General features: G+C 36.5%; 1 protein-coding gene across 2 annotated transcripts; it reads left to right on the top strand.

The window, feature by feature from the left end:
• The first annotated feature begins 288 nt into the window (after window positions 1–288).
• Window positions 289–23,996, top strand: LOC140157493 (L-arginine-binding protein-like). 2 transcript variants are annotated; one of them, XM_072180695.1, is made up of 8 exons: window positions 289–787; window positions 1,891–1,960; window positions 3,379–3,431; window positions 17,551–17,664; window positions 18,324–18,514; window positions 19,156–19,233; window positions 21,484–21,703; window positions 23,442–23,996. In XM_072180695.1, exons 1-8 carry the CDS (start codon window positions 607–609, stop codon window positions 23,507–23,509), a joined length of 975 nt encoding a protein of 324 aa, XP_072036796.1. In that variant the 5' UTR covers window positions 289–606; the 3' UTR covers window positions 23,510–23,996. The 2 variants fall into 2 exon arrangements, with proteins under 2 accessions (XP_072036796.1, XP_072036797.1); XM_072180696.1 differs by lacking the exons at window positions 1,891–1,960; window positions 3,379–3,431.
• Window positions 23,997–26,117: the final 2,121 nt, after the last annotated feature.

The raw sequence follows: 26,117 nt of genomic DNA, 5'->3' as shown, positions 1-26,117 counted from the left end.
AATTTACATGATTACTAATTAATGGTGTTAAAAGAAATATAATATAGGCCATAATTTTTATAATTTCATGTTGAATGCTCACAAACGCACGAAAAATCTGAATTTGAATTAATTTATAGCCATGGAAATTAATTAGAATTTTGCCTTATTCGCCCCCCAAAAAAAAAAAAAATCATAGTAAAGAAAGTGACTAAGTCTACTTCAATTCACTTATTCAATATAGAATAATAATGGAATAGAATTGTATATCCTCTCTTCTCCCTTTCTTGCCATGGAGGCAGGAACGCCACTGAGCCTTACCAAAAATGTGCTGACGTCTACTCAACGTCATTGTTTATAGCTGGCCGCTCTGGAGATAAACAATACTGAAAGTGGCAGAGCCTCAGGCGGCGGGAGTGAGAGAGAAGGTCTGAGGTTAAACGAAAGGTTATACATGAATGATGTACCAACGCTTTGACTGTGGTATGCGTAATCATGTTTGATGGAGTATTACTCATGTGCCTTGTATAAGTTTTTTGGTGTGTTTGATAACAATTTGTTGTGAGTCTGTCACTAAAGTTATAGCTGACATCACCCAGTGGTACATATTTTATTCGGTATAGTACCATGGAAATGGGCGATGCAGGGAAAATATTACCTTATGAATCCAGATCACGAGATGGCTGTGGTGGCAAAGTTGTACTGGGTTTGGCGATTCTGGCTCTTGTTTTGGCATCTGTGGCTCTAGTCGTTGCGTTGATAAGTCTTACACATAAAAGTAGCACAAACATATCTGTTCAGGGACAAGGTACGTTTGCTTGCCTTTGTTTATTACTTGTAATATTGATTGCTTTTCAATAATAAACATAATGTTGGCAGTACTGCAAAACCCAACCCCGTAGAATTTCAATGTATTCTGTTAAACTGAGTTAATTCCAAGCCTTTAAAGAACTTTCAGACTTCAGATTTCAGATGCTTTGCGACGTTTGAGCTCCGATATATAGAGTACATAGACTCTATATAGAGTATATATACTCTATATAGAGTATATATACTCTACAGCTATCTAAAGAGCTATATAGAGTATAACGGCATAAAGCACCAGACTCAGTTCAAGGAGTGTATGAAGCTTAAATTGAATATTTTTTTTGAGGGCTCAAAATTATTCAAAGCTTTATCAAGTCTTCATGAATGACTTCAAACATTTTTAGTGATATTGGGGAAATGTTATTTTTTACTTTAGGATCAAGTATGCTACGTTTTCCAGCCCTCCCCCGAATTCAAATGGTACGTCCTTACAAGCATCCATATGTCAGCTAAAGACCTCACAAAAAGTAGCGCAGCCGTTGCAAATACGTCTATAGCTTCAGCACTCTTAATCGTATTCACAACACCCACTTTGATACCCAATTCGTCCAATTTTGTTCAATATTAACAACACAGAAGTAATCTTTAGGAAATGTAAAATTACAGCAATCAACTCTTATTAAACGCAAGCGTTGGGACATGTAAAACCTGCTATTTAATATCGTCGCGCTGAATTCAAATCAATACGATATACTGCAACTTGTTAATATCGAAATGTTTTTATTTTTATTTTGTAAGCGCTACGAGCTTGTCATAAGGAACAGGGCACCAAAGGTTTTCTGTTATGTTATGTTATGTTATGTTATGTTATGTTATGTTATGTTATGTTATGTTATGTTATCAAATGCGCGTACATAAACGCACCGTATTTCTATGTTAAAATATTGTGAATACAATTATAGTTCTAAAGCTATAGACGTATATTGTAACGACTGCGTTTCTTTTTGTGAAGTCGTTACTACACACGGTTGTTCGTCCCCATAATTACACTAGTATCGAATTTTGCTACTTAGTCATATTCATTGCAATATCTAATTCACACAGGATCAAAATCAACAGATGAAAGAATTTGGAGCATTGCGATTGGACATTGGACAAATAATAACGTGTATATGTAAGCAATAATAATTATTATTGTTAATTACATTTGGCCAACAAAATAAAGGTTGGTCTCAAAGCTCACTAGTGGTTTGAGAACAATGTGAATTGTTATTACCGACTTGGTATTTTTATGGTATTTTGAGAAAAAAGTCTGATTTTCGCCGAATTTTTCTGGAAAAAACTAAAAAAAAGCCAAAAAATTTCGCATTTCTTTTTTTTTTTTCAAATCGCACGATTTTACAAATGCGCGCGAAAGCTTTGAGACAAACCTTTTTCTTTGGCCTTTTCATCCATCAATCAAAGGCATTAAAATTAAGTGAAGATTTTGTTGAATATCCACGTGTTATGTATTTTGCACACCGAATATTTATAATGAGGTTTTCTACTCCATTTATTATCAAAGAAATGGCTAGTTAAAATGTGACATTTTTGGGTAAAAATTAGAAAAACTCTTAAAATGCGTGACCGATGCCATGGAAATGGAATATAACGGACTGGTTACAATTTGACAACATAGCAGAAAATATTTTCCAGACTCTTTTGAACATTTTGTCGATTTGAAACATTTCCGTCATATGAAATCGTTAAAGGAAGACCTACCCTGAGCGCAAGAAGACCGTAAGTCCACTTGGCCCCTCAACATGTATACACTAAAGTTGCGTATAGTTGCGTATAATTTGGTAATGTTTTATAATACATGTTCAGGGGCTAAAACAAATCTTTTACAACCTTTCATGATGTTTTCACCCTGGAACATGTATTAAACATTATAAAACCATAAGAAACTATAAAGTAAATTTAGTGTATACATGTTGAGGGGTCAAATGGACTTACGGTCTTCTTGCGTTCAGCTCTTCAAATAGAGCCCTTTTAGCTACATTACTAGATATACTGGTACATTGTTTTGGGTGTATCAACTTCCTTCCAGTCACAAAAGTTCGGGGGAAAAAGCTTACGTCGTTATCAAGAAAAGTGACAATGATCATGATGATAGATAGATAATTCAGTGTAGGCCCACTATAGTTATTTCCCCAATATATAATAGTATACAAATATTGACTGCTATGAGGGACATGGTTAAAATTATAGGCCCAAGGTTATGCGCCTCGGATCATAGCATGGTTTTGAGATCACCGCGGGCCTAAAATTTTAACCATGCCCTGAATATAAAGCAGTCAATATAATTGTTTTATATACCGAATTGATGTACATTGCGATTGCGCATGCGTACACTCACACCTGTCCATCTCCATAGTTCGTTTCCATGACCGGTCCACAGTTCATTTTGAGGGCATAGCTAATTCAATGACCACACTTTTAACCAATCAGATGACAGGAATGAGGTATATAATACAAATTTGGTTTAAACAACGAACAAACTAATAACAATTTATAATGAATAGTGTTTTTTTTTGTCTTTTTATTTTCAAGTGACGAACCGTCAGGTCAGCTGAAAGGATTCTACGTTGATATGATCAATGCAGGTATGTGAAACTTAAGGGTAGACGAGGTATTGTTGGTCGAAGCAACCTAAAAATCGATTTTTATTATCTAGATCGATATATTATTGAAAATTAACACCTTGATGTTTTGCAAAAGTTCATTCTACAAATCGTATACTTTGCAAACTTACTTAATTTATTGTTGTTAATGAGTTATGTACGTTTTACAAAAGTGTTGTTGTTTAAGCCCTCTTTACAACGTAACTCAAGAACCGCAACACCTATAAAACTATATAATGTGATATTTTAATTCTTCTACACGCTCGCTACGAATTGAGAGATGCAGTTTTTGCCAAAGCTCACTACCATTCGTAAGATGCTGTGAACTACCAAATCACATCAGTTTAAAATAATTAATAACCTTAATAGTAAATAACACCTATATATGCTAGTATATACAATCTACCAAAAAAACATTGACAACGTAAAGAAATCAGCAAGTTTAAAAAAACCCACCTCGGCTCACTTTTTGAAACTTTGGTCCCATTTGTAAAAGGTACTGATTTAAACTTTATCATATTTATATAAATCTAAAACATTTCCAGAAGTGTTATGTATCTTTAATGTGCAGATGCGATATTATTATCCACGACACTGAAATAAAGAAACCCTCACACCAATTTTGGACCTCTTGTCAGTCATTCAGAAAGAACGCATAATTTATTCGTGCAATGCTTTGAGAAAATTCATTGAATCAGCCAGCTAATATTTATTGATTTATGGTCAACTTTTTCGCTCGCGGTAATTACCCGACCGAGCCTCCCAAACAATTACTTCGAAAGCCAGTTGCGCCTATAAACCAAAAGTTCCCTTAACCGGGAATGCACTATCTAACGATAGAGAAAATATAAAGACTCCATCTAACAATGGATAGAATATAAAGACTGCATCTAACGATGACAATATAAAAAGCCGCGGACTTACATATATCAAAAGAAATTAAATGGCTGACCCCTTTCTCATTTTCATATTATATTCATATTTAGATTACATGGTGGGCATCAGTAGAAACCAACGCCAAATCTTCTAGTAGGCAAATACCCCCGAAGATTGGAAAGACTAAATAGAATTTATTAATGTAATATATGTATAATTATGTACATTAAATTGATCATTTTAGAAAAATGATCCAAAAAACTGCCCCAGATTCCTTGACACACATTGTCATGCTTTGAAAGCTTATGATATCGTATACATCACTCGGTTATGATGCCTACTCTAAATACAATAGGACAGCCTACCCTAGAATTCAACGCGATAACTAGCCGGCTGCGCAACCTCATAAAAACTTGATTACAATATTTCCTTTTTATATTTTGTTGAACAAGAAAAATCTGAGGGCATAGTACTTGGCCCCTGTCTAGCTACCCCATGCCAACCTGGTGTTGATTCCTTCCTTCCCGCTATACACAACATTCCTCAACCAAAATACCGCCCAAGCCTGAAATGGCATAAATTTTAACAATTTTACTAATGCTTCTGAAGAAGAAGCAACTTAACCACTATTTTACAACGATATTTGAATATTTATAACTGCGCCACAGCATAAAAACGTGTTGCTGAATTAGAACTGAACCTGAAATGATCTATTTGCGCACTCTCACACCTTAGTCATATTATTACGCACGGAAAGAACATCAGTATATTCTAACCCGAGGGCTCTCAACCAATTATGTTTTCCTTTCTCCTTCCAGACTCAAAATGGTACAATTTAAAATTAATTTTACTAGTGCTTCTGAGGCAGAAGCAAACTTCACCACACTATTTCACTGAGAATAATATTACAGCTGCGCAACAGAATAGAACATGTTGCTGAGCTAGAAACTGAAGCTGAAGTGAACTACTCACACACGTACACATCCATATAGTCACACTATTATGCAACACAAAGACCCGTGACATCCAACATATTCTGATTTCATTTCATTCTTAATTACATTTTGACTTAACGATGAAACCTTTATGTGATTTTTCTCACTCTTGCGATACTTATTTATGACGCCCAGTCCACTATTTTGATCAATTTTAATCCGATCAACCCTGACATAAAGGGAGTGGTGGGTGGGAAAAATGTTACGCCCGCTCTGAATGCTTGACCGACAAAGAATGAATCCAAATAGCGACAACCCGTGCTGAAGCCCTGCCCGCGAAACTATCACGTGACTTCACTACGGAAGGCGATTCCAGCCACCGGGAAAATAGTGAAACTATCACGACTTCACTACGGAAGGCGATTTCAGCCGCATGGATAACTGTGTTTTCATTCGACAAGCGAATTAAACTGCATTATCCACGACACTGAAATAAAGAAACCCTCACACCAATTTTGGACCTCTTGTCAGTCATTCAGAAAGAACGCATAATTTATTCGTGCAATGCTTTGAGAAAATTCATTGGAATCAGCCAGCTAATATTTATTGATTTATGGTCAACTTTTTCGCTCGCGGTAATTACCCGACCGAGCCTCCCAAACAATTACTTCGAAAGCCAGTTGCGCCTATAAACCAAAAGTTCCCTTAACTGGGAATGCACTATCTAACGATAGAGAAAATATAAAGACTCCATCTAACAATGGATAGAATATAAAGACTGCATCTAACGATGACAATATAAAAAGCCGCGGACTTACATATATCAAAAGAAATTAAATGGCTGACACCCTTCTCATTTTCATATTATATTCATATTTAGATTACATGGTGGGCATCAGTAGAAACCAACGCCAAATCTTCTAGTAGGCAAATACCCCCGAAGATTGGAAAGACTAAATAGAATTTATTAATGTAATATATGTATAATTATGTACATTAAATTGATCATTTTAGAAAAATGATCCAAAAAACTGCCAACCAAGTTCCTGGACAAGTCAAGGAACTTGCCAGACTCCCCCGCCCCCTCTGTTTGCAGTTTATGCTTTTCATGCCATCTACTCCTCCGCCGTGCTTTGCGGTGAAGAAAATGATTGACGGTTCATTCAACCAATGCATTAGCCATGTTATATTTGGAATACCCAAAAGTCTGACAGGTAAGTGCAATAAATACTACTAGGTGATAAAAGGTTTAGGCTTTAACTAGGTTGACGACATGACACTGGATCAACCGACATGAGCATTCGTACTGTTGGAAATGAATGCCTGAATAATTTGTTTATTGGCTAATTCTTCCTATCTTTTGGGTAGATTTACGTATGCGAAAACCCAATGCCAAACAAAGCAAACAAACCCCATGATAATTACTTCATTATTGGAATTATTGGAATTTTCATCCCTCAGAGCCTACATGTGATTTTCACATGTAGGCCCTACATATGTCACTGTCGACTTCTCATAGCCATTGTTATATTTGCCTAGATTGGAATAACCCAACAAAAGAATATCTGAATAATTTGTTATTGGCTAATTCTTCTTATCTTTTGGGTAGATTTACGTATGAGAAAACCCAATGCCAAACAAAGAAAAAATGCCCCATGATTATTAGCCTAGTTCATTATTGGCATTATTTGATTTATTCATACCTCAAGGCCTACATGTGATGTTCAAATGTAGGCCCTATATGCCACTGTCGACTTCACATCTTTTGACAAATACCCATACATGTTTCCTGCCCACTAAGGTGAATTTCCTTTTGTCTCTGGGGTCAACTAGGTGACCCTATTTAACCTTCTGACGTAAATACACCGTCGAAGATCATACCGTAATTTGATTAATAAATAATATTTATTTCTTATATAGCGCAATTACATCAAAAGAACTCAAGGCGCTTTACAAAACATGGTATTAAATCCACATACATTTGTAAAAAATGAGAAGAATATTTGAGTTTACAATATTTAGAACATACAAAGAGTTCGAGCAAATATATTAAAGCCAGTTTAAAAAGACAATCAAAATATTGCACAGCGTAAGCCCAAATGGACATGATTAATCAAGATGCAATTAACTGTGAAATATACATTATAAACCACGCAAAATAGCAAACAATGCACATAGTACATATTGCACAACATAAATGCAACAGTAATTTCGAGATCAAAAAGCAAGAAGCCATGCAATATGCATTATGCAAAAAATTAAATTTGTCTTCATTTAATAGACACAATTTAAAACCACAACTCTGTCTTACCAACTTGCGGTGAAGATTTCTGTTCTTTGTTTGATAGGTACAATAAGAGCATAAAATACCATAACTTGATAATAAGGATGAATTCTGGACTTAATTTGATAGATCCAACTAAGCAAACTATTTACCTTCCATTTGTTGTGTAAAATCGCTCTACTACATTTAGCCATTAACTATATATATGTAATATGTTACTATGACTTTTATGCTGCCTCTAAGTGAATACCTAAGTCTATATATAATAGCCCTTTTTGATAGATACCATTAAGAAAGACCTGTAATACTATAAAATTGTTTAACTTAATGACCATGAAGAGATCTGGTCTTCGTTTGGTAGATACAGGTAAGAAAATATTTGCCTCCAATTTGTTAAATTTCCCAAAAGGTAAACATAATTCATCTTTTTTGTTTTATTCATCTGAACCCCGTCAATAATATATAGTAATAATAAAGAAACATTTATGAAGCGCTAAAACAGAAGTCGCTAAGCGCTTGCAAGGCATGCCCTAAATACCAAATTATACAACAAATTATAAGTACATCAAACATGATAATTCAAATTCAAATTTACATATCAAAATAACATCAAGCTACAGAAAGCATGATAAGCACACCAAAACTATATAAAGCAGGTAATATTGAAACAAAATTATAGCAATATCATCATAAAATCAATGTACATGAACATATGCCATAGAGTTAAAAAGAAAACCACCGGGTTTTTCGATAAAAGCAGAAGAAACATCCGTGGGCCCGTCACCAAGAAGCCACTTGCACGCTATTATTAAAAATGACGATGCGATAAAGAAGTAAGGGGAGATGTTACTAGTACTTCACCCTTTATGGATACACAGATCCAAAATACACAAATGGCAAGGCATCAATATTTGCGCATAACGTCTGATTTGATGAGTAATATTCCAATCCCATTGTTTTCTGCCATAACGCTTGTCGCTATTTGTCCAACTCGCCAAAGTCAAGTTGTTCGATGTGGAATGACCCTTGTTTTTACCAATATATCAAAGATAATTCATGCAATAACATATTTGGTTAGTCGAGGGCTTAATGTATGGAATTTTATTAATTGAATGATCCATTGATGGCACCAAAATTATTCTTCCATTCCCTCCAACTGTATCCTTACTATGCTTCCTGAATTGTTTAACCTGGATAGATTGCCAAAGAATTGTATAAGCTCCTTCCACTGATACCAACTTGATATTAAAGTGTTGACCTTTCCATCAAGCTATGAGCTGATCTTCGTCTATTGCTCACTGCCAATACCCATCCATAGCCGGAGCCATGTTAGAATTCAGTTCCATAATTGCTGATGCTATTTTTACTAGCCCGAAGCACTGTATAATATGTTAATATTCGAGATGCAATAATACTCAATTTGAGGAAAACACTGTATTTTAATGAAGATGTAGTAGATCCTTTGTTATCTTTGCCTGTACTAAATATAGTTAGCTTGTTGTAGGCCTACATACTATAATTCTCCCCATATAGAAGTTCCCGTTCTTTCTTCTATCGTCCTTCCTTCTATCCCCCGTCTCGTAGAATCCATACGACCTGCAATTAAAAGACAGAAGAAAAGGGAGGCAAATCCTGTCTGCAACTTTACAGCCTACACTGAATACTGTATGTCATATACATGTATGTATATTATGAACCTCAATATATTCTACACTCCAACCCCTTTATTAATTTATACCACTTGCACTTTCAGACAACCTTTAACCTGCCAAATCTGTGATGAAAACAAATTCTAGTTGATGCCGAAGAATATCAAATTACATTTTTATTTAGTTTTGTTATTCGCCAAGACGGAAACACGCATGGCTTCCACAATAAAAATTTTTGCGCTAAACTGTTTGAAATTGATAATAAAATTCGCTAAATAAAATAGCCCTTAGGCCTATATCCTCAGAGAAATTTTTCAATTCCGAACAGAAATTTTGAACATGATTTTTTAACCTCACCGGTATGGGATTCATAAACATCCATACGTATAACTGTGACAACCCATCATGATATGTTATAGAAAAGGCCACCCGCATGATTCATCATTCTTTAGTATTCATGAGACCAATAATTTTGATAACACATTATAAGAGTGATCACTGTTCATGCTCCATCGGCTACGAGTTTATTACGTAGCGTGTAAAGATTGGTTACGCATTCATGAGGTTCTAATTTCTATTGTATTACTTTCTGATGTGACATACACGCATCTATTCAATTCTATCACTTCAATCATGCTTCAATGAACATGGTGCATAACATGATGACCATAGAGGTCGCGTCCCTGAAGTCATGATTAGATTACGTAGGCCTATTTGTATTGTTATAAGAAAATTAACCCAGGTTTTCTACCCATGGCCTCCGAGCTGAAATACAGCAAGATTATAACGTTAAATTGAAATGCAACCTGTATTTTAGAATACTAAAGTAGTTATCTGGATCTATTCTCCATGGCTAATTTCTAAAGGTGGGCTAGAACCCAATTATTCACTGCTAATAAAACTGATTAACGGCAAAGTTTAACAAATTTATTGATGAAAGCAAATATCTCACCGATTTATCACCTGTTGTTAGTCATCGGTCGTTGCCATTATGTTCCAGCATAAAAGGTCTCGTAACGCCTGGCCTCCTCAATATAGGCCTACTTGAATCGAGTAATTTACACAAATTTATGCAGACAACATCTTGATTATCTTTCGCCGTCACAGTTTATTCCATGTGAAGAAAGCTGTATTGTATACGCTTGCTGATTTAATACGGCCTCTTCGTTGTCCAATAAACATGATAAATAGAGAGAGAAAAAATGTTACGCCCGCTCTGAATGCTTGACCGACAAAGAATGAATCCAAATAGCGACAACCCGTGCTGAAGCCCTGCCCGCGAAACTATCACGTGACTTCACTACGGAAGGCGATTCCAGCCACCGGGAAAATAGTGAAACTATCACGACTTCACTACGGAAGGCGATTTCAGCCGCATGGATAACTGTGTTTTCATTCGACAAGCGAATTAAACTGCAATTTGTAAGCTTTCTGGAACGACCTGAAAGGTTATTATCTTGTTCTCGCATGGTAAGCCAATATCCTATTGTGTTTTGTTTTATAATACTCATGATTAATGATTGAATTAAACGAATAACAAGTAGGCTTGTAATCTTGTTGGAAACGCTGTATTCTGTTGAAATAAAATAAAAACACTGATTTGCTGTTGGTATTCATAATGGGACCAAGTTTCAAAAAGTGAGCCGAGGTGGGTTTTTAAAACTTGCTGATTTCTTTACGTTGTCAATGTTTTTTGGTAGATTTCTTTTCTTTTTATGAATGTAGCCAAGCAGCTCCAAGCTTGGAAAGTCATCAGGTTACGAAGTGCTCCATAAAACGAATAAAACGAAAAATAGATGTTTGAAGTTGCTATTCTTGATTCATGACAATAAATAATTAAACAAAACTTTATCAGTAGTTTAAAACTTGATCGTCACGCGTGACTGTAATGTAATGAGGTGTACACAATGATCAATATACATTTTAATATACTTAAATTATTCAAGGCAATGTAAATAATTATGTAAAGAAAATATAAATATGAACAACACACACCCAATGTTGACAATGCCAGAAAGACACAGAGAGTAAGTCCGATTTAGGCCTACTTCAAGTCGGAACTGGTAAATGCGCATAAGCGTCTAAATGCCCCGACTAGGCAAGATAATCGTGTTTTAATGTTTGTGGTTCTTTGTAGCCCTGCGGGGCAATATACTTGGCTATCCGAATTTCGTGGTTTGTGGTTCTTTGTAGCCCTTTGGGGCAACATAGTTGGATATTCCTATTAAGTGGCGGTTGTCGGCGATCTTTCGTGGTTTGTGGTTTTCATCAAGCCTTGCCATCTATCGGGAGCTAATTTATAGTTTAAGCTTGTTGGATATCCATATTTCTTGGTTTGTAGTTCTTTGTAGCCCTGTGGGGAAATCTAGTTGCAGATCCAAATTTCGCGGTTTGTGGTTCTTTATAGCCCTGCGGGGCAATCTAGTTGGATATCAATATTGAGCGGCAGTTGTTACCGATCTTTCGCGGTTTGAAGTCTTAATTTGTTAGATATCCATATTTCGTGGTTTGTGGTTCTTTACAATCGATAGGCCTGCGGGAAATCTAGTTGGATATCCAAATTTCGCGGTTTGTGGTTCTTTGTAGCCCTGCGGGGCAATCTAGTTGGATATCCCTATTAAGCGGCGGTTGTCGGCGATCTTCCGCGGTTTGTGATTTTAATTTCCCTTCAAGCCCTGCCCTCTATCGGGAGCTTAATTTATAATTTAAGCTTGTTGGATCTTTCGTGGTTTGCGGTTTTCATTTCCCTCATCAAGCCCTGCCCTCTATCGGGAGCTAATTTATAGTTTAAGCTTGTTGGATATCCATATTTCGTGGTTTGTGGTTCTTTGAAGCCCTGTGGGGTAATAGTTTCATATCCAAATTTCGCGATTTGTGGTTCTTTATAGCCCTGCGGGGCAATATAGTTGGATATTAATATTGAGGGGCAGTTGTTACCGATCTTTCGCGGTTTGAAGTCTTAATTTGTTAGATATCCATATTTCGCGGTTTGTGGTTCTTTATAATCGATAGGCCTGCGGGAAATCTGGTTGGATATCCAAATTTCGCGGTTTGTGGTTCTTTGTAGCTCTACGGGGCAATCTAGTTGGATATCCCTATTAAGCGGCGGTTGTCGGCGATCTTCCGCGGTTTGTGATTTTAATTTCCCTTCAAGCCCTGCCCTCTATCGGGAGCTTAATTTATAATTTAAGCTTGTTGGATATCCATATTCCGTGGTGTGTGATTCTTTGTAGTCTTACGGGGCAATCTAGTTAGATATCCAAATTTCGCGGTTTGTGGTTCTCAATATCAATATTCAGCGGCAGTTGTTTGGATCTTTCGCGGTTTGTGATTATTAATTTGTGACAACTTATAATATTTATTCCAAATATAATTTCAGTCTGAGCTGTGAACAGAGACACTGATAAATGGGTTTTAAATGACGAAGATGTCATGATAGTCAGGCATGGTGAAAGCATCTGGATGGTGAAAGTAGGCCCTAGGCCTAGGCCTAAATGTGAATAAAAAATCAAACATGTTTGTTTGATGAAAAAAATATAATTATCACAATACCAATGGATGTTCGAAATGGTGTTATTCTTGATTTATGACAATAAATTGGTTAATAAAACATTTAAAAAAAAGTGGTGAGAAGTTTCGAACTTGAGCAAAAATTCATAAATGGATTAGAAGTCCATGGCCTTAACCGCTTCGCCACTGGGACGTCTCGTTATAACGAGGTGTGAAAGTGGATTATTTATTAATATGAATGTATGCTGTGGTCCGGAAAGAATAAAAGAATTGTGAAAACTTGATTTGTTGGCGAATGGGATCCAGAATTTGTATGTAGGGTATCCAGGAAAATGCTAGGATATATTTGAAAGTGAATCTGAAAAAGTGGTGCGACAGTGACAGCCATGTATGGCTGTAGCAGTGACGAAAGATTGTGGATATCAGTATGATTAGCTATGATTTGCCACTAATTTTGGCTATGAAATACCGCGTGAAATAAAGCAAGAATGTTTGTTTATTATCAAACAATCGCATTGACTGTAAGATTGGTGTAACTTTTTGAAATAATGAGTTATTAAAATATGACACTTTGGACAGTAAATAAGATTTAGCATGGTTTTAGATATATTTTGTACCCAGCGAAAAATATCACAGAACAATAGCGTTTTGTTCCGTGTACATATAGTCTTGCGGTGCATCTGTTTATTCTTCTTTATCAGTCGTTTTTTAAAACTTGTTGGTCATGCTACCGCATGACTCTAATGTAAATATAGTCTTGCGGTGCATCTGTTTATTCTTCTTTATCAGTCGTTTTTTTAAAACTTGCTGGTCATGCTACCGCATGACTCTAATATACAATTAACTACATGTAAACCTGCCGCCAATCGTAAAATGCTGCAGACTCGCCCACGTGATATTCTGGGAATCCCGGCCACGTCAATGCAACCACAGTGTGACCTCAGTCAGACCAGGAAAGTTGAAAAAGAAGGAGGAAGAACGGAATTATATCCTTGAGATAATCCCGTAGGTTATCCTGTCGCACCTATTCATAGTCCTTTATTCTCAAGTCTGTCAAGTAGTTACACATCTACTTGAAAGTAGCCTTTGATGTGATGTGCCTTGCCGACTACGGTTGATTAATTTTCACTCCAGAATTGAAACCATATCCAATGTTTCTATAGATAATTCCTTGAAAGTATGACACGTGTGTGTTAAGAACCTGATGTTGCTCTGCAGGGATACCGAACGTGGATACTATAAGAAAGAAATGTAGTTTTGTAAAGATTCCAAAAAAATCCGCCCATTTTGGAATGTATATTAATTATTTAGGAGAGTGTTTTAGGATTTTGTTAGAAACGGGATGATTTTTGATCATCTATATTTTATTGTTTTAATGTATTTTCCTGTCATTTCCTGCAAACCTAATAAAACCAGTAAGCAGCAACTTGTGTATCACACCCGTCATGGGTTCGAACCCTTTTGTTGTATTTTATTGTTAAACCTAAATAGCGTGATTGCTTTTGAATGAGCGGCAACACACATATTTTGTTTGAGGATAGCTGGATCTATCTCCTTTCTTTACATCTTCTCTGGTCAGACTTACTTAATTTTTGGTTCATTGGCGTTTTACTCTAACACCATAGTCACTATTTTGTGATTTTCTTTACCTACTTATAAAATCAATAATTCATGCAGGGAGTCAAATACCATTATATCTAATATGTTTTCACAAGAGGACATAAATACGAACACACAGGCAAATACGGCGCCATAATGCAAGGTCACGTGAGGTATCACATGTTTTTGTGACTTCAAATATTCACTTGTATTTCATATCTTATGCCTGTCATGCATTTCCTTCGTATTGTTGACAGTCAGCCCTAATTTCGACATTACTATAGCAAAAAGATATTCCCTTATCAAATAAGAAGACATTCTTGGAAAACTATCACTGCTGCCTGATGGGATCACAGTAGGTGACCCCATTTCCGCCCTTCGTTACCGTGATAGAGGGCGTTTTATTCTCTTCAAAAGGTACGATTCGCTAAACTTACGACACCTGTGGTGACCTCAATCACATGGGCCGGACAAGAGTTGATATGAATTATTCATAACCGATCGATACCTTGCCTCACTTTGTTGAGTGCAAGGCAACAAAATTCATCATGTTTGCGTGCCTAATACAAAAACCTTGAATTTAGTGTCATCCCCTTGGTACAAGGTTTTAGCACATCTTAGAAATGCTTGCTTTTGGAAGCACGATTATACTAAAGTACGATCGGTGACATGTTTAAATAATTTTACCGTAGTCCTACAGACTGCACATACCGATATAGCAATAAACAAAAGAGAGTGTGAAAAAACGCAACTCTGGTATTTCTGCAGCTTGTGTTGTATTCTATCAACTTAAAGGAATATTTCATGATCCTCGCATCCTGTTTTTGTGACATTTTCTGTAGATTTCCACGAAAAAAAGCTTTTGCTCCCAAAATTTCAGTTGATTTCGAGTTGTGTAAACCCGCTTTGTTGTAATTTCGTACACCAGAACTTAATACAAATTTGTCGATATTTTTGATAAACGATTAATCCAGAGGTATCCAGTGGTATAAAGATCTCAACTTTATTTTTTATGAACAGTATGGGTATGAGGCTCTGGATCACGAAATGCCCCTTTAATGTATAAATATACAGGGTGTCCCAGAAAAAATTACCGAGTAAATAAAATTGAACGTAAGTCGAGAACTAGACATCAAAATCAAACAATTTAAAATGTAGCGCATAGCCTATTTTATTGTGCACCACATACAACATTTTTATTTGATTCGGTCGACTGGTTGCTAAGAAATTAACGATTACATAATCAAATGCGCGCATCAATGCGGTTCATTCCAAGTTTAAACTTTGCATTACAATTGATTGGAAATATTCCAAAAACATTTGAGCCAAGAATGACAATGATCAAGTGCTTACAGCTTAACATGTGATTTTTGATACCATGCAACATTAATGTTGGAGTTTAAAAGATTTAAACTTTGCATTACAATTGATTGGAAATATTCCAAAAACATTATTTTAAATATGTGTGGGAATTTTTTTAAACCAGCTGGAATTCTTTATTCAATAATTCTTTATACAACATTTATATCAACATAAACGAAAAAGATATTTACAAGTACCGAGCATCATCTAACATGCAGGCTTTTTTTTTTAAATATCGTGCAGGTTTTTAAATTTAAACAAAACCTAATTGAATGTTTTGCAAGAAACAGATTGTTTAGAAAGAATTTCATCGAACAAAATATGAAGCCCATTGACAGTGTTAACCACTAGTGCGCACTGTGTTGAATTATCTTTCTTTCAAACTTGGAATGAAGTGAATTGACGCATGCGTTATGTAATCGCTCATTTCTTCGCAATCAGTCATCCGATTCCAGTAAAATTATTGTATAAGATGCGCAATAAGATGGGCTACACGCTGATATTTCAATTTTTGGATTTTGATGTCTATTTCTCGACTTACGTTCAAATTTATTCGCCCGGTAATTTTTTATGGGACACCCTGTATAATATCAAGCATTGTGCTTTTTTACACAGTAAATTTAAGCTTAAACACTGTGTACGTACGAGGAGTGAGAGTGATCACCAACATTCACAAGGACTCCAACGTAAACGTGTGAAGTACAAAATTAAACTAGTTCAAGATAATGAAAGTTGAAAGTTAAGGTCAAAAGTACACAGAAGAGGCACCGTCAATCATCAGAAATATCATAATTCATTTCAAGATCAAAACCAATGTCATGAGATGAACCGCCTTGGTACTTCGCATTACCTTATATGAACTTTATAATGATCGGTTGGTTGATAATTTATAAACAATCTTCTTTTATGATTGCCAACGGTAGCTAAATAACATCAGTTTGCTCTTGTCACCTGATATAAGTAGATCTACTGCTCTTTGGAAGAAAATGAACGATGCATATACTTTTATAGTTTATTAAGCTTGATCAGCTCTTTGAGTTTGTTTTATGTACATTATAAGGCGCTTTATAAATTATATTTATTATTATTATTATTATTATTATTATTATTATTATTATTATTATTATTATTATTATTATTATTATTATTATACATCCAAAGGGCGTATGGTCGGATGTGATAACGCCATTTTTTGAAATTTTCACAAAATATAAGTATTCTAAATACGGTGTCAAATCAAGATTATTTTATTCTATAACCGTTGGGGTGAAATAAAGTACCCCACTGTATATGTTGTTTTTCGATTTGTAATTGCATGCTAACCGTCTGCGGTCCGCCTAGTCTCGGTCCCAGACGATTTGTGCTCCTTCGTCACTAAACAAACCGTCTGGCGAAAACCTCATAGTACGTCTTTTCTGATTGGCAAATCATCGTCATAAGAAAATGGGACCGAGACAACTGCCCGCCTTACGTATAGTTTCGTCAGCCTCGTACGTCACGTGTTGCGTGTTCTATGCCGTCTGGTTAGAGCCGGCTATCCTAAAGCTTAGCCTACAGCCGAAATTGACAGACGATGTCAAAATGTCCTTTTCGGTAAATCCCATAAGACTTTGCGAGTGCACCTGAGAACTCGTCATTTGACGTCACGCCGACTTGAAATGCACAGTGACGATGTTCGATAAACGATGTTCGCATCGGCGCAGATCGGCGTGACGTCAAATGACGAGTTCTCAGGTGTACTCGCAATGGCTTACGGGATTTACCGAAAAGGTTATAGGTGATAATTATTGTTATCAGCCTACGCCTTATAACTTTGGATGAACTAGTTTGTCGAAATTCAAAAGTTTCATTTAGGCCTTTACCATTTTTATCTTATTTTCTTGCAGTTTGTCGATTAGCCAATAAAGACTGCCGTATTGTATATGACGTGTGGCAGCGATGCTGGCAGAATGTAGAAGGAGGGGAGGGACTCCTTGGTGGATGGTACGACGCATGTGCAGGTGAATTAGACTTCAATTATGCCGCGGCCATCTTTGAATAAAACCACGGTTTGGGGAAGCACAGTTACTGACGCGTCAAAGCCGACGCTTCTATAAAGTTCTTACTTGACAACAGGTGTGCTTTCCCCTAACTTTCCCCTATGTTGACAACGCATCGCTATATGAAGAGCTTATTTCCAAACCGTGTTAAGTCCACAAACACATGTGTCTGATTTACCTGTGCGATATTGCTATGGGTTGTGATGCTATAGATATTATAATTTCAATTGGATGCAAACAGTGGATGGATGCACAGTAACAAAACTGTGTGAGGCCTTTGATTCCTAAATGAGAACAATAGTCTGCAAATTGTTTACCAGCATATTGTTGTAGTAAATAATGGCTTGTTGATGGTACAACTCATTGTTGCTAATGTTAAACTTGTCAAAGTATAAATTGTGATTGTATCACACAAGTAAATGAGAAACTTGTGGGTGACGGTTTGGAAATAAGTTCTTCATATACCAATATCACTGAAACTGCTACCCAAAACCACAGCACATACCTGTGTACCTCTAAACTGGGAGGCAGGTCCACCCAATTATATAACTGCCACGTACAACATATTTCCATTTACGCTACTGGCTTTTAATAACATATTTGTCTATTATTTCCAACAGGTTGGGTTAAAAACCCTACAAGAGCACGTACATTCCAATTTACGGACAAGTGGCAGAATACTCCTACGTACTACTTCCTTATCAAAAATGGCGCTGATTTCAATCCTAGAGACGTTACGGGCAAAACATTTGGCTTCGTGGATGGTTGGATAAATGACGAGTCTTGTTTAGCTCGACAATCTGGAATCACAGTAAGTCTTGTTTCATACAGGCACTGCCACATCGCTTGGCGCTGAGCGGTGTGACGCACGGGCATTGCAGACAAACGGACACAATCAATGCGTTAAGGCTTGTCATTTCGGGGTTTAGAACCAGAAAGCCGTAACTTACTATGACCAGCTCTCACAAAATGAGCATAAAGTTGGCTCCTTGCTTTGGTTTTCAAAATTCGATATTTCCTCCACAATGTTTTTTGCTTTCTATTGAATTTTGACATGATTAATGGACTGTATCTTCTCTAGTGCCCTAGTGGCTTTATGCTAATTTTGTGGACCAGGTGATTGTGAGTTGAGGCTTTCTGGCTTACAACCCTCGATTTGCTGAAACGTCGTACCGATCGCCACAGCGGCAAGCGGCATGACAGTCTGACAGGGGCATTATTGTCACATCCACCGTTTTCAAAAGAGCGCTTTTCAGAGCCACTTGTTGTAGGCTAAATATGGGTGGCCGAATGGACTTGTTCCTAGTTAGTATGTCCTGAATATTGTAATTATTATCCCGGTGTGACGTCTTATGATGCAGACACCGACTATACCTATGGCATTATTACGTTACTCGGGGAAGTTAACTTTTTCCCACTCATTATTGTTTTCACAATGGCATTTTCTTTCAGGGATCAACACTTCCAAGTTCACAAGTACGTTCCTACCAGTCTTATGAGGATTTGATAGATGCAGTAATCTCAGGCGAGGTATGTTGTTATAAATTTTCACACAACGCCACAATCAAGAACCGCTAGACCTACACTTTTTTGAGTTCTTATGCACTTCTTATTATTTGTGTAATGTTCAGCACATCAATAAAATATTATAGGTAATATACACTGCGTGCAGAAGTACTCTACTCAAAACCACTCTCCTGTAACGAAGCGAGGTCATGTATTTAGCCAGTTTCGAAGATTTTCCACGTGCGAAATCAACGTAGATACATCTTTGAAAATGCACAACATTTGTCCATTTCACAATATGTTAAAGACAAGGAAAGTCTAATTATTATTATGATCCTTTTTGTTTGTAACAAATCATTATAATAAAGGTGTAGCGATGTGTTAAAAATTGACTAAATTTATACGCGATGTCCATACGCAGAGATTGCCCATTGAAATGTGTGTCATATTTAAAAAATAAAAAATGACATTGCGATTTCACATTTTGGATTCCAACGTGATTTTACCTCATGTCGAAATTCATGCAACGCGCCCAATTTTCAGGACGAAAAAGTCTCATTTTGAAAGTAAAGTCATGATAATGGATGTAGTGATCCTTAATCTAACAAAATATATGTTTTTGGGCAACTATAATATTTGGGGAGCATAAAAATACAATTAAGTTTAAGCAGCATGTTAATCTTGGTTTTAGTCGAAATCAAAAGCGTGCTGTTTGAATTAGGCAGAGACTCAGTAGCACGCGCTAACCACTATTTTTTCAATCCTCTATTTTTTCAGCCCTCTATTGACCTAAATCAGATATTATAGTAGCTTATAGTCTCTGTTCCAGGCGTCTTGTTCTCCTTCGTGACGCATGAGCACAATCCAGTTTGAAACCGAGACTAGCAATATCTAACACCGTATTAACGTACGTAAAGAACTTACGTTAAAATGTACGGTCCACGTGCTGCATATGGAACATCGCAATCTCTCTAATATCTCGAACTAATGAACGTCAGGTGAGCTTGAATCAAGATCAACAGGGACTCGTTTCTTAAGTTAATATCTTGTGGAGTTAGGGCTCTGGTAGCAACGTTTGGACAGTATTTTTTGTGGGCCATGAGAGCACATCAGACATATCGAATTACCTTCTGAATTCGAATAGTATCCTTCTGATATCAATAATTTTTTGAAATTCGCGATATAATATTTTGATATTTGATATTTAACAGTCCTCGAAGTAAACTTTATAAATCTAATGATATCTTTATAAAGTATATGTAGCTGGGATGAAAAGCCGACGATCAATTGAAATTTTGACCTTTCGTATTGAAGATATGGATTTTTCCAAACACACCAAAAAAATTTGGTCTTTTTTTTTTTTTAATATGTATCTTCAATATGAAAGGTCAAAATTTTAAATTACGTCGGTTGTTCATCCCAGCTACATACACTAAAAGTACGTATCATTACATTTTATAAAGTTTACTTCGAGGACTGTTAAATATCAATAATTTAATCAAATTTTAATATAATTTGTCATAAATTTGTATTATATCGCAAATTTAAAAAAAAAATCAAAATTATTTGATATCAGCAAGGACATTCTTCGTATTCAGAATGCAATTCGATATGTCTGGAATACTCTGCAAACGTTAATATACTCCTTAAAACTGTTGATATTATATTCTGTCGGTCCGTGCCACGTCACTTCCGGTTGATGATGCGACTCACGGTCGAGTGAAAACATTCGATTTTTGTTGATGATTCTGTCATTGGTGTTATGTAAATTTCGATCGCAAATAGTCAGTGGAATCAAACAACCGTTTCTAAGTCTTCAGAGTGGAAGAAACTTACTTGATTTACCGTTTATATACTGACAAACTTAAAATTAAATTCAATGGTCGAGTGTCGTTTTCTCCGAAATTGAGGGTCACTCCAGCAACATCGCTATGTAGCCTCCTTCACAGCCGGTTTCTGTTGTTCACAACAAACCGTGAGCCACATGCAGTTTGGGCCCGAGACTAGAGATAGCCCGGATGTCCGACCGACAGAATAGGCTATATGTTTAGTTCTGGGGATACTGATGTTGTGGATGCGAATGCGTCTCGCGCAGGCTACAAATTGTACCACGAGCATGTTCACCCGTGAACGTGACAGCCTTCGAAGTCCACTCGATCAATAGCGGGACACTACGCATGACAATAGTCTGTGACGTCATTCGCATCAACATCATCTTCCTGACCAAAACCAAACATCGAATGGTTGATTTTTGTTCCGTTGTCACAATTTCAGGTTGACGCCACTATTGATCCTGACTTCATCCACGTTGATCATCCAGACACTCTGAAATTGGTAAAAGATGTGCCTATTCTTTGCACACCTGCTGACCACGGTGCAGGTTTAATGCTACGCATGGATAACCCTTTGGCAGACTGGTGGAATCCGGCCCAACAGAGACTCATGCAGACTTCAGAGTATCGACAGATTTGTCAAGATATCAAGGATGAACATGGTTGGTGTTGTATTATTTTTGGAATTTCTTCAAGTTGGTGCAAGATAACACATTTTTGTCCTATAGCGCTATCGGTGCTCGAAGAGGTACCGATGACATGTTTTATAGTATCCTGAACATTTGTACAGTGCATTCGTTTTTGTTTAAAAACAATAATACTATATAACTGTTAATTATCAAGCTTGATACAATTTATTACATCTCCAGGGAGTGATGTTGCCAGTCATCGGTACCTAACAAGGCACCGATCGCTTATTTATAGGACCAAATTCGATGTGGTGCCTAAATTGCCACGAAAATCCAACCACGAAACTGAACCAAAACGAAAGTAGACGACAATTTCCAATTGTTTAAAGAAAAATAGTACAAACAAGACTAGTATTGGTTCAGTGGTTCTTGAGATAGCTCTTGATATTTTGCTATTACCGCTATGGTAATTAATCGTGCATGAATGATGCATGTTACATCAAGTTTCTACAGCGATTACAGTTTTCACTGTCTGTTTTCTTAACTCGGTCTCTCTCTTTCATAGAATTTGTAGAATTGTTGCATGCATAATTCATTATGCAAGACTGTAATATCTTGAAATCTAATTGCTGATATGGTGTTGATATGAATGCAGGTGCGGAGTGGCTACACTATCGAGTCTTGTCTCAAGTTGAGCGTAAACGCCATGTTTGATTTCGCAGTGGCAGATTCAAATCACTCGCGCGTTGACCTAATCCCGCGATGCGCATACACACGCGTGGAAAGGCAATTTGTCCGTATGTGGACGCACTGATTTGAATCTGACACTGCGTAATCCAGCATGGCGTCACTCTCAACTTGAGACGATACCCTGTGTAGTACATAACAGTATCTTAACATTTCTATTGGCGATACAAAAATCAACTTGCTCTGAGGAAAGTGATTGATAAGTCTGTGCCTCTTGAAATGCTGCTTAAAAGTAGTTTTTGTTACATATATCGTAAATTCTATTGCTAGGTTTGAACCTACCATAGCGAAATAATTGAAGACAGAGATAAAAAAAACAACTAGTTTGCGTCTGACGTCATCTGTCAATCAAACTCGAGCACTGTTTCTTTACAATTGTTGTGATGATGATTTGCTGAACGCGGCAATAAAACCGGGCGCCTTATTGTTAATTTCGCACCTTCAAACATACAGACCATCTCAAAAGTAAGGTCTTTATAATAGGAAACTTTCTTTCTCGAAGGCATCACGTCAATAATGCCTGGTAAAGTTGCTTTTTGCCGTGTAAAATTCCGTAATTTTTCGCCATTGTCTGCTATTCCTTTTCTCCAATCGGCACCAGATAAATCAACCTTCCTTTTTAGGCGCTATTAACCAATCAAGGATCGTAGGGAATTTGGTTGACAGTGACGTCAGATGCAATTAAACTAGTCTTTTTCCTCTATCTTTAATTATAGGTTTACACTATTTTGGGGATGTATTGCCCTGCACTGTAAGCAGACTGCACTAAGCACATGTGTCTGTGTGAAATTATACCGGTCTTTATCATGTTTGACCCCTTTATAAAGGAATCCCCCTTTCTGTGTTAGCCCACACTTTGGGGAGGGACAAAGGAGCTAATTATTTTCTAATCTTCTCAAATAATCGATATCAACCACAGTCCTTCCTCTGCTCTCGCGGTCACAAAAATGTTAAATGACCTTACTACCATGCGTATTATGCCCAGAATTATTGAAATATTTTTCGTTCACTCTTTCTTTTGCAGGTCATATGCCAGGACGAGACCCGAAACAATTTGTATCGGATTTAAATAAAGCTAAATTGTCGTTTTAGTAAGGAGCATGTTTTTTTATATGATAGGGAGTTGATTTTGTAATGCATCTATAATTCATGGTACTGGTAGATATATAAATAGATTAGATAGATTTATTATTTAAATGGTCTCAAAATGTTCGTCTAATAATTAGGAATAGTTTACAATAACTGCGATGGTTTGGTAACACAGTTAAGTGAGTCAATATCCAATTGACCTATTCACTACTCAAATAGTGTAAACTATTCTTTTTCTTGATTGCTATTATAAGGCGAAAATTTGAGACTTTTTCATCACAATTGGAGGAACTTTTCTCTTTGACCCATGTGGAGCCCAAATGTCTACATTATGAAACTTAGGGCATAACAATGATAAATAAATAACACAAAAGACAGTAAACTTTATTTATCTATTCATTTATTAAAACCTCTTTTGTCTGAAGAACAAATCCTTTTTTCCACTTCGACACAGGGGTTAAACAAAGGACATCAAAATATAATAAATGTATAAATATGGAAAATGTAAGATAAAGAATACGTTATAAGAACATACCGTAAAACCTCGTCTACAAGCATATACAGTGTTTTGATGAAAGCTAAATTAATACGATACATGCGAAAATATGCCGGTACAATAGATTGGTCTTAAATAATACTTGTTTGTATATGCTTGGATCTGTAATTTATATGCTCAAACTCCATAATGGCGCCTGGATTAATTCAGCTTTCATCAGAAGCCCTATATATGCTTGTAGACGAGGTTTTACGGTATAACATTATGAAGAGTAAAGAGATGTGGATGCCGTAAAGCGGCAATGCGTGAAGATTGTGGCACCCAATCTGAACAAAATGGAAAATTAACGTATACTACAATATTAATGTGTACATTGATGATATCAGGTTGGCTTAATAAGAATAAAAATTGTTGATTTACTGTACATGCATAATCTTATTTGATCGTAATTATTATGTTATTGCGCTTAATAAATACTGCTTGTTATATGTTATGTTAGGGACTGTGCAATAATTATGTGTATCCTCGGGGTGGTGAATTTTCAAAATGGTCTGCCGAAATCGCTTGACCCCCCCCCCCCATGCAAAAAATCGCCCCACCCCTTTTGACATGCCAAAAACTCTCTGCTCCACCCCCGTTTGACATATGCCAAATTCTTTACACAATCAGAATCTAATATTAGAGACCTTGCGAAATGAAGTTAAAGTTAAAGTAACTTCATTTCGCAAGGTCTCTACTGTCTAGTCATGTACGTGATCGCAGTAAGCAAAAAAGTTTGCCATACTTGATTGAACGTCTCTTTCTATGCCCTTTTTAGGACGTAATAAACAATAAACGGCTGAGTCTACTATACTAGTCTCAGATAAACGATGCCCAAATATCTGTACCAAAACTCGCTTGCTTTTTTGGCCCGCCGCCAAAAAAACTTTTGGCCCACCCAATTTTGGCTTGCCAAAAGATTTTTACTATCTATAATTCACCATCCCGGGTGCAAATAATTATTGCACCAACCCTTATGTTATGTTATGTTATGTTATGTTATGTTATGTTATGTTATGTTGTGGTATTTATACAATTTCAGGGTGTCCCTGAAAGAACTGTATCGTCGGAAACTTAATTATTTGGGTATTTTAATGCCACAACTAAACATAATTAAATAACTGGTGTGGTTGAGGAATAAATGAGCTATCAGATGCTTTTTGATTTGAACAATTGACCACACTGTTCGTGAAATATAAGAATTTTATGAAACTCCCTCATTTTCAAAAGACAATATTGCTAAGATAATATTGTTCAAGGTTGCGCCGCAGGCTTATAAAGAAACAATGTTGCTCCAAAAACAATAGCAAACAAGCTTAAACTATAAATTAGCCCCCGATAGAGGGAAGGGCCTGAAGAATGAGGGAAATTATGGGGTAAAGAGTAAAAAAATGTAAAAGTAGGCCTATGAAATGGGTGACGAGCTGTCCGTAAATATAACAGAATTTTCGTTATCAGTTCGTCATCCTTAAGGTTACTCTTGCTTTCTTGCCCTGCGGGCCCTTATATTGGGGTCCCACTTGGAGTGTTTAGTCGTCGTATGGAGTCACCGGCCTCAGGCCTGCCGGCCCTGCGGCCTTGATGTTTTTGGTTGATACTGGGCCCAACAAACAACAATGAGTAACCTTAAGGGTGACGGGCTGTTTCTAAAAAAAAATTAACCTTAATGTTAAAACATTGAGTAACCTTAATGTAACGACCTTGAAATGTAACTTCTAAAAATACTAGTTTTTATATTCTATAGTGTTATATTACCTAAAATATTTCTTCACTACGTTGAAAATACGTTTTAAAGTGAATTATAACCAACAGAGGGTGCTATTACTGTACTATTACTGTACTAAAGTACGTGGTATTTTGACAACGGTATATACCGTGACCATACGTATGCTACATGTAGCATACAGCATACTCTTCCAAGCACGGTCTTCACCGTGACAATACACTACGTATTGTCACGGTGTATTCCATGTACAATATGTGTGTATTGGGTGTATTGAGCTCCACAGTGGTCAGAAGGTCAGAAACAGAATATTTCTCATATTTTCATTTCAATTCATTTCAACACAATTTATT

This window comes from Amphiura filiformis, chromosome 7 (genome assembly GCF_039555335.1).
Source record: "Amphiura filiformis chromosome 7, Afil_fr2py, whole genome shotgun sequence".
Classification (NCBI taxonomy): Eukaryota; Metazoa; Echinodermata; class Ophiuroidea; order Amphilepidida; family Amphiuridae; genus Amphiura; species Amphiura filiformis.
This window is presented reverse-complemented; position numbering and strand designations above follow the sequence as displayed.

Excerpts from the sequence above, each read along its gene's own strand:
- LOC140157493 (XM_072180695.1), top strand. The coding sequence starts at position 607 with ATGGAAATGGGCGATGCAGGGAAAATATTACCTTATGAATCCAGATCA. Across the intron at positions 1,961-3,378 it reads ACAAATAATAACGTGTATAT|TGACGAACCGTCAGGTCAGC; the intron begins GTAAGCAATAAT and ends TTTATTTTCAAG. Across the intron at positions 3,432-17,550 it reads CGTTGATATGATCAATGCAG|TTTGTCGATTAGCCAATAAA; the intron begins GTATGTGAAACT and ends ATTTTCTTGCAG.